This window comes from Lissotriton vulgaris, chromosome 2_2, assembly GCF_964263255.1.
Source record: "Lissotriton vulgaris chromosome 2_2, aLisVul1.2, whole genome shotgun sequence".
NCBI classification, from domain to species: Eukaryota; Metazoa; Chordata; class Amphibia; order Caudata; family Salamandridae; genus Lissotriton; species Lissotriton vulgaris.
The window spans coordinates 110,011,058-110,023,289 of NC_141688.1; the positions used below are offsets into that span (position 1 = coordinate 110,011,058).

The 12,232-nt window shown below is 41.8% G+C and overlaps 1 protein-coding gene across 9 annotated transcripts in view; it reads right to left on the reverse strand.

The window, feature by feature from the left end:
- The window catches only part of HERC1 (HECT and RLD domain containing E3 ubiquitin protein ligase family member 1), a 2,101,515-nt gene that overhangs the window by 1,329,268 nt on the left and 760,015 nt on the right, over window positions 1-12,232 (reverse strand). For all 9 annotated transcript variants that reach the window (XM_086959402.1, XM_086959399.1, XM_086959397.1 and 6 more), the window contains exons 35-36: window positions 2,731-2,970; window positions 2,315-2,398 (exon numbers count right to left, since the gene is read on the reverse strand). In XM_086959402.1, the coding sequence (XP_086815528.1) occupies window positions 2,315-2,398; window positions 2,731-2,970 (324 nt within the window). The remainder of the gene's footprint in view (window positions 1-2,314; window positions 2,399-2,730; window positions 2,971-12,232) is intronic.

Below are 12,232 nucleotides of genomic sequence, written 5' to 3' on the forward strand. Positions count from 1 at the left end.
GACAGGAAGTACTCCCATAGCAATAGCCTGATTGTAGGACAGATGCTCATGCTCAGAAGCTCCAGGTATCATACTCTCCTGACACAATCTGGAGCCCTAAGGGATGACTTGGGCCCGATCTCTCTGGACTTTCTTCAAGTAGGTAGTAATTGGTATGCGAACAGGAATCCCTTGTTTCATTAAAACTAGAATAAATAGGTTAAATAGTATGAAAATTGTAGATACTGTGAGTTCTCAATGGTGGCAAAAAGATCCAGACATTCTGGGGAAGATGCACTGCACTACCTTAGGATCTAGACATCCCTTCTGATGTTCCTGACTATGTCTGCTTAGCTTGCCAGCCTAGGCATCCATGGACCTTGCCAGGGGGTTGGCAACCAGAAAGATGCCCTGGCAATCTAGCCACCTCCAGTGAAGCAATGTCTCATGGCACAGGATCTAGGAACCCACACCACATTGTTTGTTGCAGTACCATGTTATCTGTGAGAACCTGCTGTACCAGCCTTCCCTTGAGGGACAGTAGGAAGGCCTTGAGGGCTGGACACATGACCTCTGATGCCTACCAGTTCCAGATCCCTCTACAACCTACTGAGGTGCATTTATTACCAGAGTCAAATCTAGGTGGGGCAGGCGAGAGGTCTGCCACTGTCCCAATCAAGGTATAGTAGTCAGGACTCTGAAATCTGAGGAAACTAGTAAGGTGCCACAAATTTGCTGCATGGCCTCTCTGAAAGCTTCCTTTTGCTGTGATTTCATCAACAGACACAACATGAGGTGCATTTGTACGAGACTGACTCAAATGGAGATCTGGAGTGAGAACGGGAGTCACATGAAAGAATGCTGGAGTCCCAGGGGATTACCATTTGGATGTTTTCTGCTTTTTCTTGGACTCACCCGAAGAATTCAACCGAGACCATGATCTGACCCAGGTACGACTTCGGGAATGCAAACAAGACCTTCCTTTTGACATTGACCGGTCGCGGCATGGAGTTATCCTATGTTTGGTGATGTGGAGTTTATCCTTGCAGCACTGTATGGCTTTCGGATTCACGCATGGTTACGCCCCATTTTTGCCTGACATCTGATGCAACTCTACTTGATGTGCCCTGGGACCCTGCCAATCAGGTTGCCAGGGCCGGTGTTCTTTCCCGAAATTGTACCTATGTATCCACAATTTGCACATCCCTGGCCACAGGTAAGCCCCATGTAAAGGTACCATGGGTACCAAGGCACTGTGACCAATGAAGACCTCTGAAGACTGCAGCACCCTTTAAGCCGCCGTTAGGGGTCTTGTACCTTAACCTACACACTACCACAGCAGACTGTGTGTTTTGGTGCAGAGAAAAGTAAAGAGTTGACATGGCACACACCCCTGCATGCCATGCCTGCAATCCACTGCCTAAGGCCTAGGTAAGTCACCCCTCTAGCAGGATTCACTATTCCTAAGGTGAGGGTATAGAGGCATGAGCCCTGTACCCCCAGAGTATCCATTGATAGACAATGTAAGTGTAGTAAATTGAACCCCACAGCTCCATAATGGCTTTACTAAAAACTGGAATGTTTGGAAGCAAACATCAGCATATTAAATCCCCACCGATGCCAGAGTGGGATTTAATATAAAATGCACTCAGAGGGCATCTTAGAGACTTCCCCTGAAAACTGGCCAGCTCTGGTGTGGTTCATGAATGGCGGCCTGCCATTGCCACCACGAAATAGGTTAGGGAAGTGAGGTGAAGCACACATCTGATGCAGAGCCAGCTTCCTACACATGGGCACAGTCATCACAGGCCCTGGAGTTGTGCTCTGACTCCAGGCACCAAACACACATCTCATTAGCATCTGTCACAGACATTGTTTGTAACAGTCCCTTAGTGAGTGACATTTTCTTTTGCACACTGTTAAGATGTTACACAAAATGGGTGTTTAATATGAAGTAGAAGCTCCAGATCCACATCTGAAGGCACGGAAAGAAAGGAACTGAGATCTGTGAGCATGGCTGGAGCTTACATGCAGCCCTGTTCGTCATTTGCAGAGCAGAACGATGTTGGCTCTGACTTGCACAACACCACCTACCAGCTTAAAGGAGTACTGCTTTAAAAATGTCCAGTTCCAGTCTGACTCGTGGTGAATATTCACAAAGTGAGAAATCTGCAGTAAGACGTATCCACCATAAAATAGTAGGCAAGTACTGAATCAAAAGTTCTGCAGCTACTGGAACAGTGGTAAGTGTAATAACATTTCATTTAACTATAATAAGTCAACTTTTCCTCATAAATAGTTCTTAATAAGAAAACTTTAGCAATAAGCAGGTTACCTTTTCTCCTGGATTACTGCTATAAAACATGACACATGGGTACAATTCTGCTGCATCCACATCTTCAAATGCAAGTTTGGGCTCCTAGGGAAATGCAAGGTAAACTGTATCTTAAAAAATGCTTAACAGCAATAAACGATTAGAACCGTCAGGGTCATTTTCATTCAACGTGTTATACAGAAAAGTTTGCAAAGCGACAATCTCAACTTTACCTAACCAATAAATGGTAAACAACTATTTGACCAATGTGCCTGTTTTACGATGCCCACATTTCCACTTAGCATTAGAAAGCAAGGTTTTACAGAATATGTTATGGCAATAATTACTGCACTCTATTTAGGCCTTGTATAAATATTATTAGCATAACTCGCATCTATATCATATAAACATGAATTTAATTAGATGATAAAGGTTACCTCTCCGTTTTTACCAAATGAAATAGTTCTTGCTTCCATGTCTAACACACAGGTGATGAAATCTCCTTGTGTAAAACTTGATAATGTCAAAGTCTGCTCGCTGTTGTGGTACAGATTGCCACTGTAAGCTCTATATAGCCACATGTCCGAGGTAGTGCGATGGTTAAAGTCGTGCACTGGCCACCGTGAAACTCCTACACAGGTACCTTCATTGCCACGGTTTTCTTTCACAATATAAAACTTGAAAGATAGTAAGTATATTAGTAACAGAGAAAATATCTAAACCAAATACTATGATCAAGCAATGTAACATTTGTGTGCAAAGTTTAGATAAAGCAACATAGGTAGCTCTGACTACTATTCTTTTATAGAAGCAGGTTTAAAGCACATGGAGAGATACAATTATGCAAATGTGCCCTTCGTATCAAACTAGAGCTAGTGATTGCTGAGATTCAAAAGTCCAAAGGAAGGAGCGTCTTTAATTGTAACAGAGGTAGCACTGAATAGGTTGACAGTTTCGCCTAAAAGAATGTAAACGATACCATGTGCATGTCTTTTCGTCCACAAAATGACAATAAATCTCATGCATTCAATACTCCTTATACTAGAAGAAACTATTCTAGAACTATACCCATCTTATTTCAATTGTATATGTTTTAACAGGAAAGAAAAGAACAGCCATATATAGAAGAATAGAGGTGCAACCCTTAGTTTGTCAGGCCTTTTTAAATTTGTATTGGGAAGGAGCCTGAAAATTTGGCTATTTTTCCCTCCACAGCCAAGTCCACACAAACAACAACAAGCTGGTGACGAGAGCTGTCACTATGGATTCACTAAGGGGATTTTTCAAATCAGAAATCAAAAGGAGCAGTCTCTCTAGCAGGCAATTTTCAATAAAAACAAGAGAAATACACTCATTAAAAGCTTTATCTGAAACTGCACTTCTGATTTCTGCAGATTAACATCTTCAGCTTCTGATAAAGCCAAGATGAATATCATGCACTTGGAAACACAGAAGCTGATCATGCCAGAGCGTAAACAAAGGAAAGATGGGAAGAAAGAATGACTCTAGTATATGATAGGGATATGAGAATAGAGATTAACAGAATTTACTCATCCTTTCTACCTCCATGTTTGTGCTCCTCACAAGTGAATGTCATAGCATTACTCACATCAACAATAACAACAAATTAAGGAAAATGTGATGTCACCTTAATGCCCAAAGTTGTAAGAGTCCAAGTATCTCTAACCACAGTGACATACACTGAAAAAATAACCTTGCAGAGTACATGAAGCTGTAGTAAAGGAAAGAAGGGTAGTCCTATTATCTGCTCTTAGCCACATCTTAAGCAGACACAAATAATGTTCTTAAAACCTAACCACTCCATTTCTCAACAATGGTAGATGACAAAAAGGCTGTACCTGAACAAGCTGGAGCCAGGGGGGTGGTTAGGAGGATTTCTGTTCACGGAGGAGGGGATTACATCTAAACTTAGGTAAATTAGAAAGGATCCATTCACAAAATGTTCTGCACAAAAATGCAACTTTTGTTTAACAGCGGAATCTCTAGTGAGAAATTCCCAGGTTTCAATTCACAAAATAAGAATTTATGAAGACTGCATTAAGATTTGTGGAAAATCTATACGCTAGCAGATCCCTGCACCTTCATAAGTGTGAGCTAGTGGTGAAAAAATGGGTTCTCCGATAGAATTAGAAAATGTGGTGACCACGGCCACAAAGACTGAACATTTCATAGATTAAGCATCCTTAATAACTTTAAATATAAATCTGAAGTTATGTACACCAGCCACTGAATTCCTGCTGCTAGCACATCTCTAATTACATTACTTATATACCATGCCTGACTGCAAAATTTTTGGGTATGGGGTACAGACTCAATGCAGAAGATAACTAACGGTACATAACCTTTTCCTGGTTCTGCATTGCAGGAATCTTCAGTAAAGTCAAACATTTTATTAATCTTCCGCTGCATGTGTGGGCCCTGGAACATCTTTTGCATAACTTTCTTCCATAGAAAAGCATAATAGAATCAATCAATCAAAGACTTCATTGCGGCCAACAGAAGGGCAAAGTAAAAGCACAGAAAGTTAGATAAAGTATATAATAAATTACAGTACACAGCTCATTGCAATGCAGATAAGCTTAAATGACTTAAAATCAAGTTACATCCATGAACAACCAAGTCGATTCAATAGAGTACCTAGGCAATTGCCAAAACCGCAAAGACCTCAAGAAGAGGCAAGTTTTGTGTTGAAGGTAGGAGTGCAGATGCAAGATGGCGGACACAGCTGTGTCCGAGTGAGGCAAGTTACGAGTGCTCTCCGTTACACGCCCCCCTGCACCCCTGGATGCTGGTGAAGAAACGTGAAAGTGAATGCTGAACAGTGCTAAGCGCTGGTTAAACTACACGGAATGATGAGGCTGCTGTCATTTTTATATCGACAAAGACGCCGACATAGCTGGAACTTTACCGCTCACTGGGCATGTCAGTTTGGCGGAGCTGCGGTCAGTTCCTGGCGTCAAGGGGAGAGAGCTGCAGCTGCTGATCAGCAGTGTCAGACACGGAGCTCTATCAAAAACCTGGGCCGGAGCAGGATAGCAGTGATGGGTCCTAAGAACGCTAACACCAATGTTGTCTCTAAGGGTCCGAAGACTCCTGCAGCGGCCGCTGCAACAGTACCCGCGTCTGCTCATGTCGGCGGTCACGCAGCTCCGGTGCAAGGTGCTGGCTTGGGGGATACCGACATGTCCGAAAATTCTGGCGAATTACAGCAAGATACGAGTCTCACTCCGGGGGCTTTGCGTTCTGTGGATGTGGCAAGCTCCAAGGAAACGATTCCCGGGATTTTCAAGAAAAAAACGCCAGGAAAAAATAAAACGTCGGGTGTAGAGCAAACGGTTGCCGTACCAGAGCAGCACCATATACATCTGTGTTAAGCTTGGGCGCATCCCCTCTGTTCAACAAGCAGGACTTTGTGGGAGAAATGAGGAAAAGTAAGTCGGGTAATACTTTAGTGCCAGATGAATTAGAGCTTACTGGAGAAAATGCCGCTCCTCCCCAGTTGTCAAATGGGGCTTTACTGGATATTCAAACTAGCTCTCTAAGTGTTCCATCTTCAGCCGCTGTTAGTTAGGGCTCTGGCAAACTGTTTCAAGGGACTGCGACCTGTAGCGAAACACTTACTGGAGAAGCGATTACTGAAGAGGATTCCGGGGATTCAGGCGGAAAATTCTATTCTATGTTTGATGTTTCTAATACCGCGGAGATTGAGAGCGCTGATGGTGACTGGGCTGATGATAGAAGCTTGACTAGCTCCGCTCCCCTTGATGAAGACGAAAATACTTTGTTACTTTCGGAGGGGAAAAAAGCACTGTGCGAAAAGCACAAGAGATAAAAAAACCACCCGAAGCATTGACCAGGTGTGTAATAAATAATGATGGGACGCCTATTTCGGATCATTCTCTTATACCACAACTTGAGGGGCCCTGGCAACGGTTATGGTGAAATAGAGAATGAGATTACTCTGGGCACTATATATCAGGCTATTATGTTACACCGTGAGGAGACAAAAGCGGAAGGCCTGCAGATGCAGGGTGCAGTTCGTAAGCTAAAGAACACAGTGCGTCATGTTCTCAAGTCCTGCACGGAGTTGTCATTGAGGATTGGAGAAGCTGAGGGTAGAATTTCCTCAAAGGAGGATGAAATTGTTCAACAGAAAGCTGACGTATCTTCCCTTCACTCTCTTCGAGATGACAAATTGGAAACTAATTGACTTAGAAAACAGGTAAAGGAGGAACAATTTGCGAGTATTGTATGTTCCAGAAGGATCAGAAGGGAAAGACATTCGCCAATTCGTAATTGATCTGTTTGTAGAAGCCTTTCCTGAATTGACTCATTGGAAGTGGGAGCTTGAGCTCCAAAGGTTCACAGATTTCCTTTCCAGCTGCGGGGTGGCGCTAGGGGGGGCGGAGGTTAAACCTAGAGCAATACTGATTCGCTTGAATAATTTTTTTACTCCGCGATCGTTTATATGACTTAGCGCAGCCAGACCGCAAGAGAAGAGGGAAGGGTTGTGAGTTTTTTGTGCGCCCACATTATTGCCAAGCAACTGTTCAGTAAAGGTGGCATCTACACCAACTGATTCCGCTGTTTCAAGCAAAAGGGGCACAGGCCTATTTATTGAATCCTTCTAAGCTTAAAATTATTTATAAGGATAAAACTTCATTTTTTATTTCTGAGATTACTGCAAAGGATTTCTTGGGCACAATTTAGCGAGAAACAGGCAATAGGTGCAATATAGAAAGCTTTTTTTTCTTACTTTTTGGGGGGCACTCAACCCTTTCTCTCCATCATTAATAGGGACTAATCAGTCCTTTTGACTAATATGAGTGGGTGTGTGGGTGGGGGGGTTTGGGGTAGCAAGGGGGACGGGGTGGTTGGGGTGGCGGTGGGGGGTGTGGGGCGAGGAATGGAATATTAGGGTCTTTGCATTGGAATGGTAGTAAGGAGTGGGTGAATAAACTTATTACAAAAGTATCTTTTTCTTTTGAGTTTGTAGTACCAAGTAGTTTGGTGGGATGGCAATGGCAGAGTTTTTCAGTTATGATAAAACAATTTTCATTTACGGATGGGTAAATTCGCTGTCTGTTCTTGGAACATATGCGGCCTGAATGATGGGAAAAAAAGAGGGATCATGGCTCAAATTCTTAAAACAATGAGGGTGGAACTGTTATGTGTACAGGAAACACATATTGCATGGAACAATAGGAGGTGGTTAAGAGATCTGGGCTTGGAACTTGTGGGCTGTACGCGTCAAGGGTCGACCACGAGAAAAGTTGCTATTTTAAAGAAATTTGGGTGGGGGGAGTGTAAGCGTGTTAAAGAAGACCCTTATGGTCGGTGGGTAATTATCGAGCTGAGGATAGATGGCCTTGTGGTGACTATTTGTTCACTTTACGGTTCCAACTCTGATGATCCACATATACTGAACGACCTTAGTATTAGGCTTGCTGCCTGGCCATCTCCCCTAATCTTATGTGGGGATTTTAACCTTCACGTAGGAAGAAATGTAGACATATCTGGTAACTATCTGTACGATGGGAAAAAAACAAAGTCTTCAAATCTACCAGGGGTCTACTTAAGGACTTTGGACTAGTAGATGTGTGGTGGTTGAAAGGATCGGGTGCCCCAGGGAATACCTTTTACTCTGCCCCCCATCGAAAGCATGTACGGCTAGTCTATTTTTTTATCACGGCAGAGTTGTCGACCAATGCTAGGATTACTATCCAACCTAAAATAATCTCTGACCACAACCCTATCATATTAGAAGTAGAAATCATGTATAGATCTCCTATAAGACCCTGGACATTCGAGCGTCAATTACTAGCTGATCCTGGTTACTGTGAACAAATGTCCAATTGGATAGTTGACTTTTTTTTAAAATAACTGTGGGTCTGCTCCAGTGTATACGGTATGGGATGCTTTCAAGTCAGGAGTGAGGGGAGAGACCTTAAGCTATTCCATTAATAAACAACGTAGATTAAGGGTAGAATTTTCGGATGAGATGAATAAACTTCAGCTCCTAGAAATGAACTTCATGATGGCAGTCAGCAATGGACAGGATTGTGAACAAATCTCGAGGGATCTTGCCATTCAGAAAATGAGGCTGTATCCAAACTTTGCTACTAAGTTAGGGGCTCAAATGGCAGTATACAGGTCTGCGTTATTTGAGGTGGGGGAAAACTCTGGTTGATTATTAGCCAAAAGGCTACAACAAAAAGAGGTAGCTAAGAGGATTAACTCCATCCAGGATGAGCAGGGGCAAATTCATGTTAAGCCTGCTGAAGTGCTAAGAGGTTTTAGGCAAATTTTATAGTCAATTGTATACAAATGAGGATAACCTGGGAACTGAAGGGAAAGTAGCAGAGTTTTGTGGAGATATTGAGATTACTAAGTTGACTGCTGATCAAAAGGAAGACCTAGATGCTGACATTACCTGGGTGCAAGTGGAGGCAGCAATAATATCATTGGCTGCCGGTAAGGTGGTGGGAGCGGATGGGATTCCGCTTGAGTTCTTTAGAACTTTACAGCCGGTTTTGAAAAAAAAAATGATGGTGACCTTTTTGGCCGCACAAAGGGGAAATACTCCATTGTCTTTGCGGAAATCTACCATTACAGTATTTAAAAAAAAAGATAACCCCCCCCCCTGTCACCATCATCTTATAGACCTATCTCGTTAATTAATGCAGATAGTAAAATATATTCTAAAATCCTAGCAGTACGTTTATCGAGGATTATTTCAACATTGGACTCACGATTTCAGCATGGGTTTATCCCCAGCCATGATACTGCTGATCATGTTCGGCGTTTGATAGCTCTTATGGATTGGGCCGAAGCTACCACAATAGGAATCACCCTGTTGGATGCCGAGAAGGCATTCGACAGGGTGTCCTGGCTATATATGTGGGAGGCTTTACGGTTGAAGGGCTTTGGACCTGGGATTCTTCAAGCTTTGAAGTCATTATATCTGTTCCCAGCTGCCTGTATACGGATTGCAGGTAGAGAATCTGGTTTGTTTACAATTAGTCGCGGTACAAGACTACGATGCCGGTGTTTGCCTTTATTATTTGCCTTATATATTGATTTTTTCTTGTCTAAATTAAACCAATCCGTCGACATTAAACCAGTCAAGTTGCGTGATATTGAGTATAGAGCTCTGGAATACACGGACGATATTGTTATCATTACCAGTGATATTGCTTTTCACATTGCCAGCAATTGGTCGCTTGGCATTAAAGTTTTTTTTTTTTCGGGGTATAAATTAAATCTATCTAAGACACAGATCTTATGCATTGGTGGCGATCCCCCTGATGATATAACTACTGTCTCGGAAGCCATTTATTTGGGAATTAAGATCTCGTCACCAATCAATAAGATCCCGGAGATAAATATGAATCCTGTACTTACTAAAGTGAATTCAATGTTGGAGAGACTAGACCATTTGCATTTATCTTTGCATGGGAGGTCAAATGTTTTAAAAATGCTCGTACTGCCCAAACTTCTGTATATGTTCAGAACCATCCCACTCAAATTTCCAGCTTCATGTTTTAGAAGGCTTGAGAGGATTAGTTCTAGATTCTTGTGAGGTTATAAGAGGCAGAGAAGGGCGTATAAAAAGATGGTGCTGCCCAGAATTTGTGATGGTTGGGGTATTCCGTATTTTTTGTTTTATTACTGGGCAGCAGTTTTGCAATTTATTATCCCTCTGGTTGTGGGTGATAGGGCTAGGATTATGCCCTGTCATAGCCCCCCGATCTATGAGTTCGGGTTGGGGGAGGAGGCCAATGGCTGTTTGGTTAAAGTACTGGAACCAAGCTACTTTAAGAAAACTAAATTTTAAATCCTTAAAGCGGCATAGTCTGTGTGGAGGCGGGTCAAGCGGCATTTGGATCTCCCGAATATAAATGCCTATATTCCATTTGAAGCTGCCGGGCTACTCCCTTTGATTTTTCGAGATCAAATTTCCTTTAGATGGCGTCTAAAGGGAATTTATCGTTTAGGAGATCTATGTCTTGATGGTCAGTTGGCCACCTTCACAGAGTTACAAGCACAATATGGCCTGGCAAAACATGAATGTTTCAAATACCTTCAAATCTGTAGTTATTTGAGTACGCTAGGACAGGGCTTAGAGCATCAACTCAGAAAATTCCCTTTAATTGAGAGACTGGGAAAAAAATGCCCATTGTTGTTTTTTATTCCGATTTGATTGAGGTACTCCCAGATGATGTAGAGCAATGCCAAGAGAAGTGGGCAAGTATGTTAAATCAAGAGGGAATTGATCTCATTAACTCTTTTAGCTTGGCTAATCAAGTCTTGCTGACGGGTAGGATGCATGCACAACACTACATGGCTAATTATGATTTGTACTATACCCCAAGGAAAATCTCTAAATGGGGGACATCAGCTGGAACCAAATGCAACAGGTGTGGCTTCTGAGCGGCGGATGCAGTTTATATGTTTTACGTGTGTCCCAAATTAGCGGACCTATTTTTGTCTATTGAGCCTTTTCTAGCTTTAATAATGGGTTCACCAGTGTGTATAACTGGGGAACTGGTGATGACATGGGTCAATTCAGGCATTGTGGCACAAACAAGATCCAAAGCAATGACTTCTTTTTTGTTTATTTATATGGCAGTTGTGCGTGCATGTATTACGAAGGATTGGATTACCCCCGATCCTCCGTCATTTACAAGCTGGCGGGCAAGACTTTTGGCGATGTATAATCTGGAAACAGTCATCTATAAGATTAAGGGGAGAAGGAAGAGGGCAACGGGAGCAAAGATCTGGGCTGCTGTTACTGACTGGATTTAAGATATAAAGATTTGATGCTTATTGTTTATCTCTCCTAGTTTAAAATGTGTTTTTTTTTCTCTGTCCTTATGGATGCCTGCTTCTGTTGCTGCAATTGTATATGTACCTATGTTGGGCTTTATTTGCTGATCCCATCTATCAGTGTGTGTATTGAATGATTATCAATTCCTTGCATAAAAAGGTAAAAAATCAATACAAAAATAAAACTTATTTTTAAAAAAGACCTCAAGAAGAGCCCTTAGGTAAGCCCCAAGTGGGTCTGCTATGCCATCCAGCAGTCTAAGCTAATAACTAGTCAAATGTAGCTCAAAATAAATCACTGGCTGTCACAGATTTCTGAGTGTATAGTGCAATTAAGACCAAAAAGTGAACAGTTATAAAACATTAATCACTAAATACAGTAGAACGTCTGCTTAAGATGAATAATTTTTTCCCAATTGCACTTGATCTAATGTGCAATATTGAACATAAATAGTTAGAGATCAAGTATACTATACTTCTCCTATTATCAGACTTGCAAGCTCTTAAGGCATTATGTCGATCTTCATGCTCAAGAAGCCTACAACGAGGAATAATCCAATGTGCACTCTGTTTTGCGTATGTGCAGCACAAAAATGGTAAATGTTCTTCATTTTCGTCAGAGTGACACCCCATGGGTCATAAGTGAGTAGAGATGATATTTTTATTCCATGACCAGGTAAAGGATGGAATAGGCAAAATCCCTAACCTAAATTTGATTAAAAGGGATCTTGGGAATGGTCCATATTTTTTTTTAACTAGGGGCTGCATTTTTAAAGACAAATAAGAGTTTGAGAGACTACCTGAAGATTCAGCTGTGATTTTTGTTCAAAAGACGACATACCAATAACGTATTTTCACAGTTTCTCTAGCATTGTTTTGGTACTGAAGTGGGATGCGGGCAACACTCAGTAAATCCTAGCCTGAATAGCCAGGTTTTTACATGAAGTACCCAGGGGATCATGTGCCACTATCTGTATAAGAGGCAATATTTATATGTGGTCAGTTATAATATAATATAATATAAGATAGGTTTAAGACAAGCTATATCTGATATTTGTCTAAGATTATTTAATAAAATATTTTTATTAT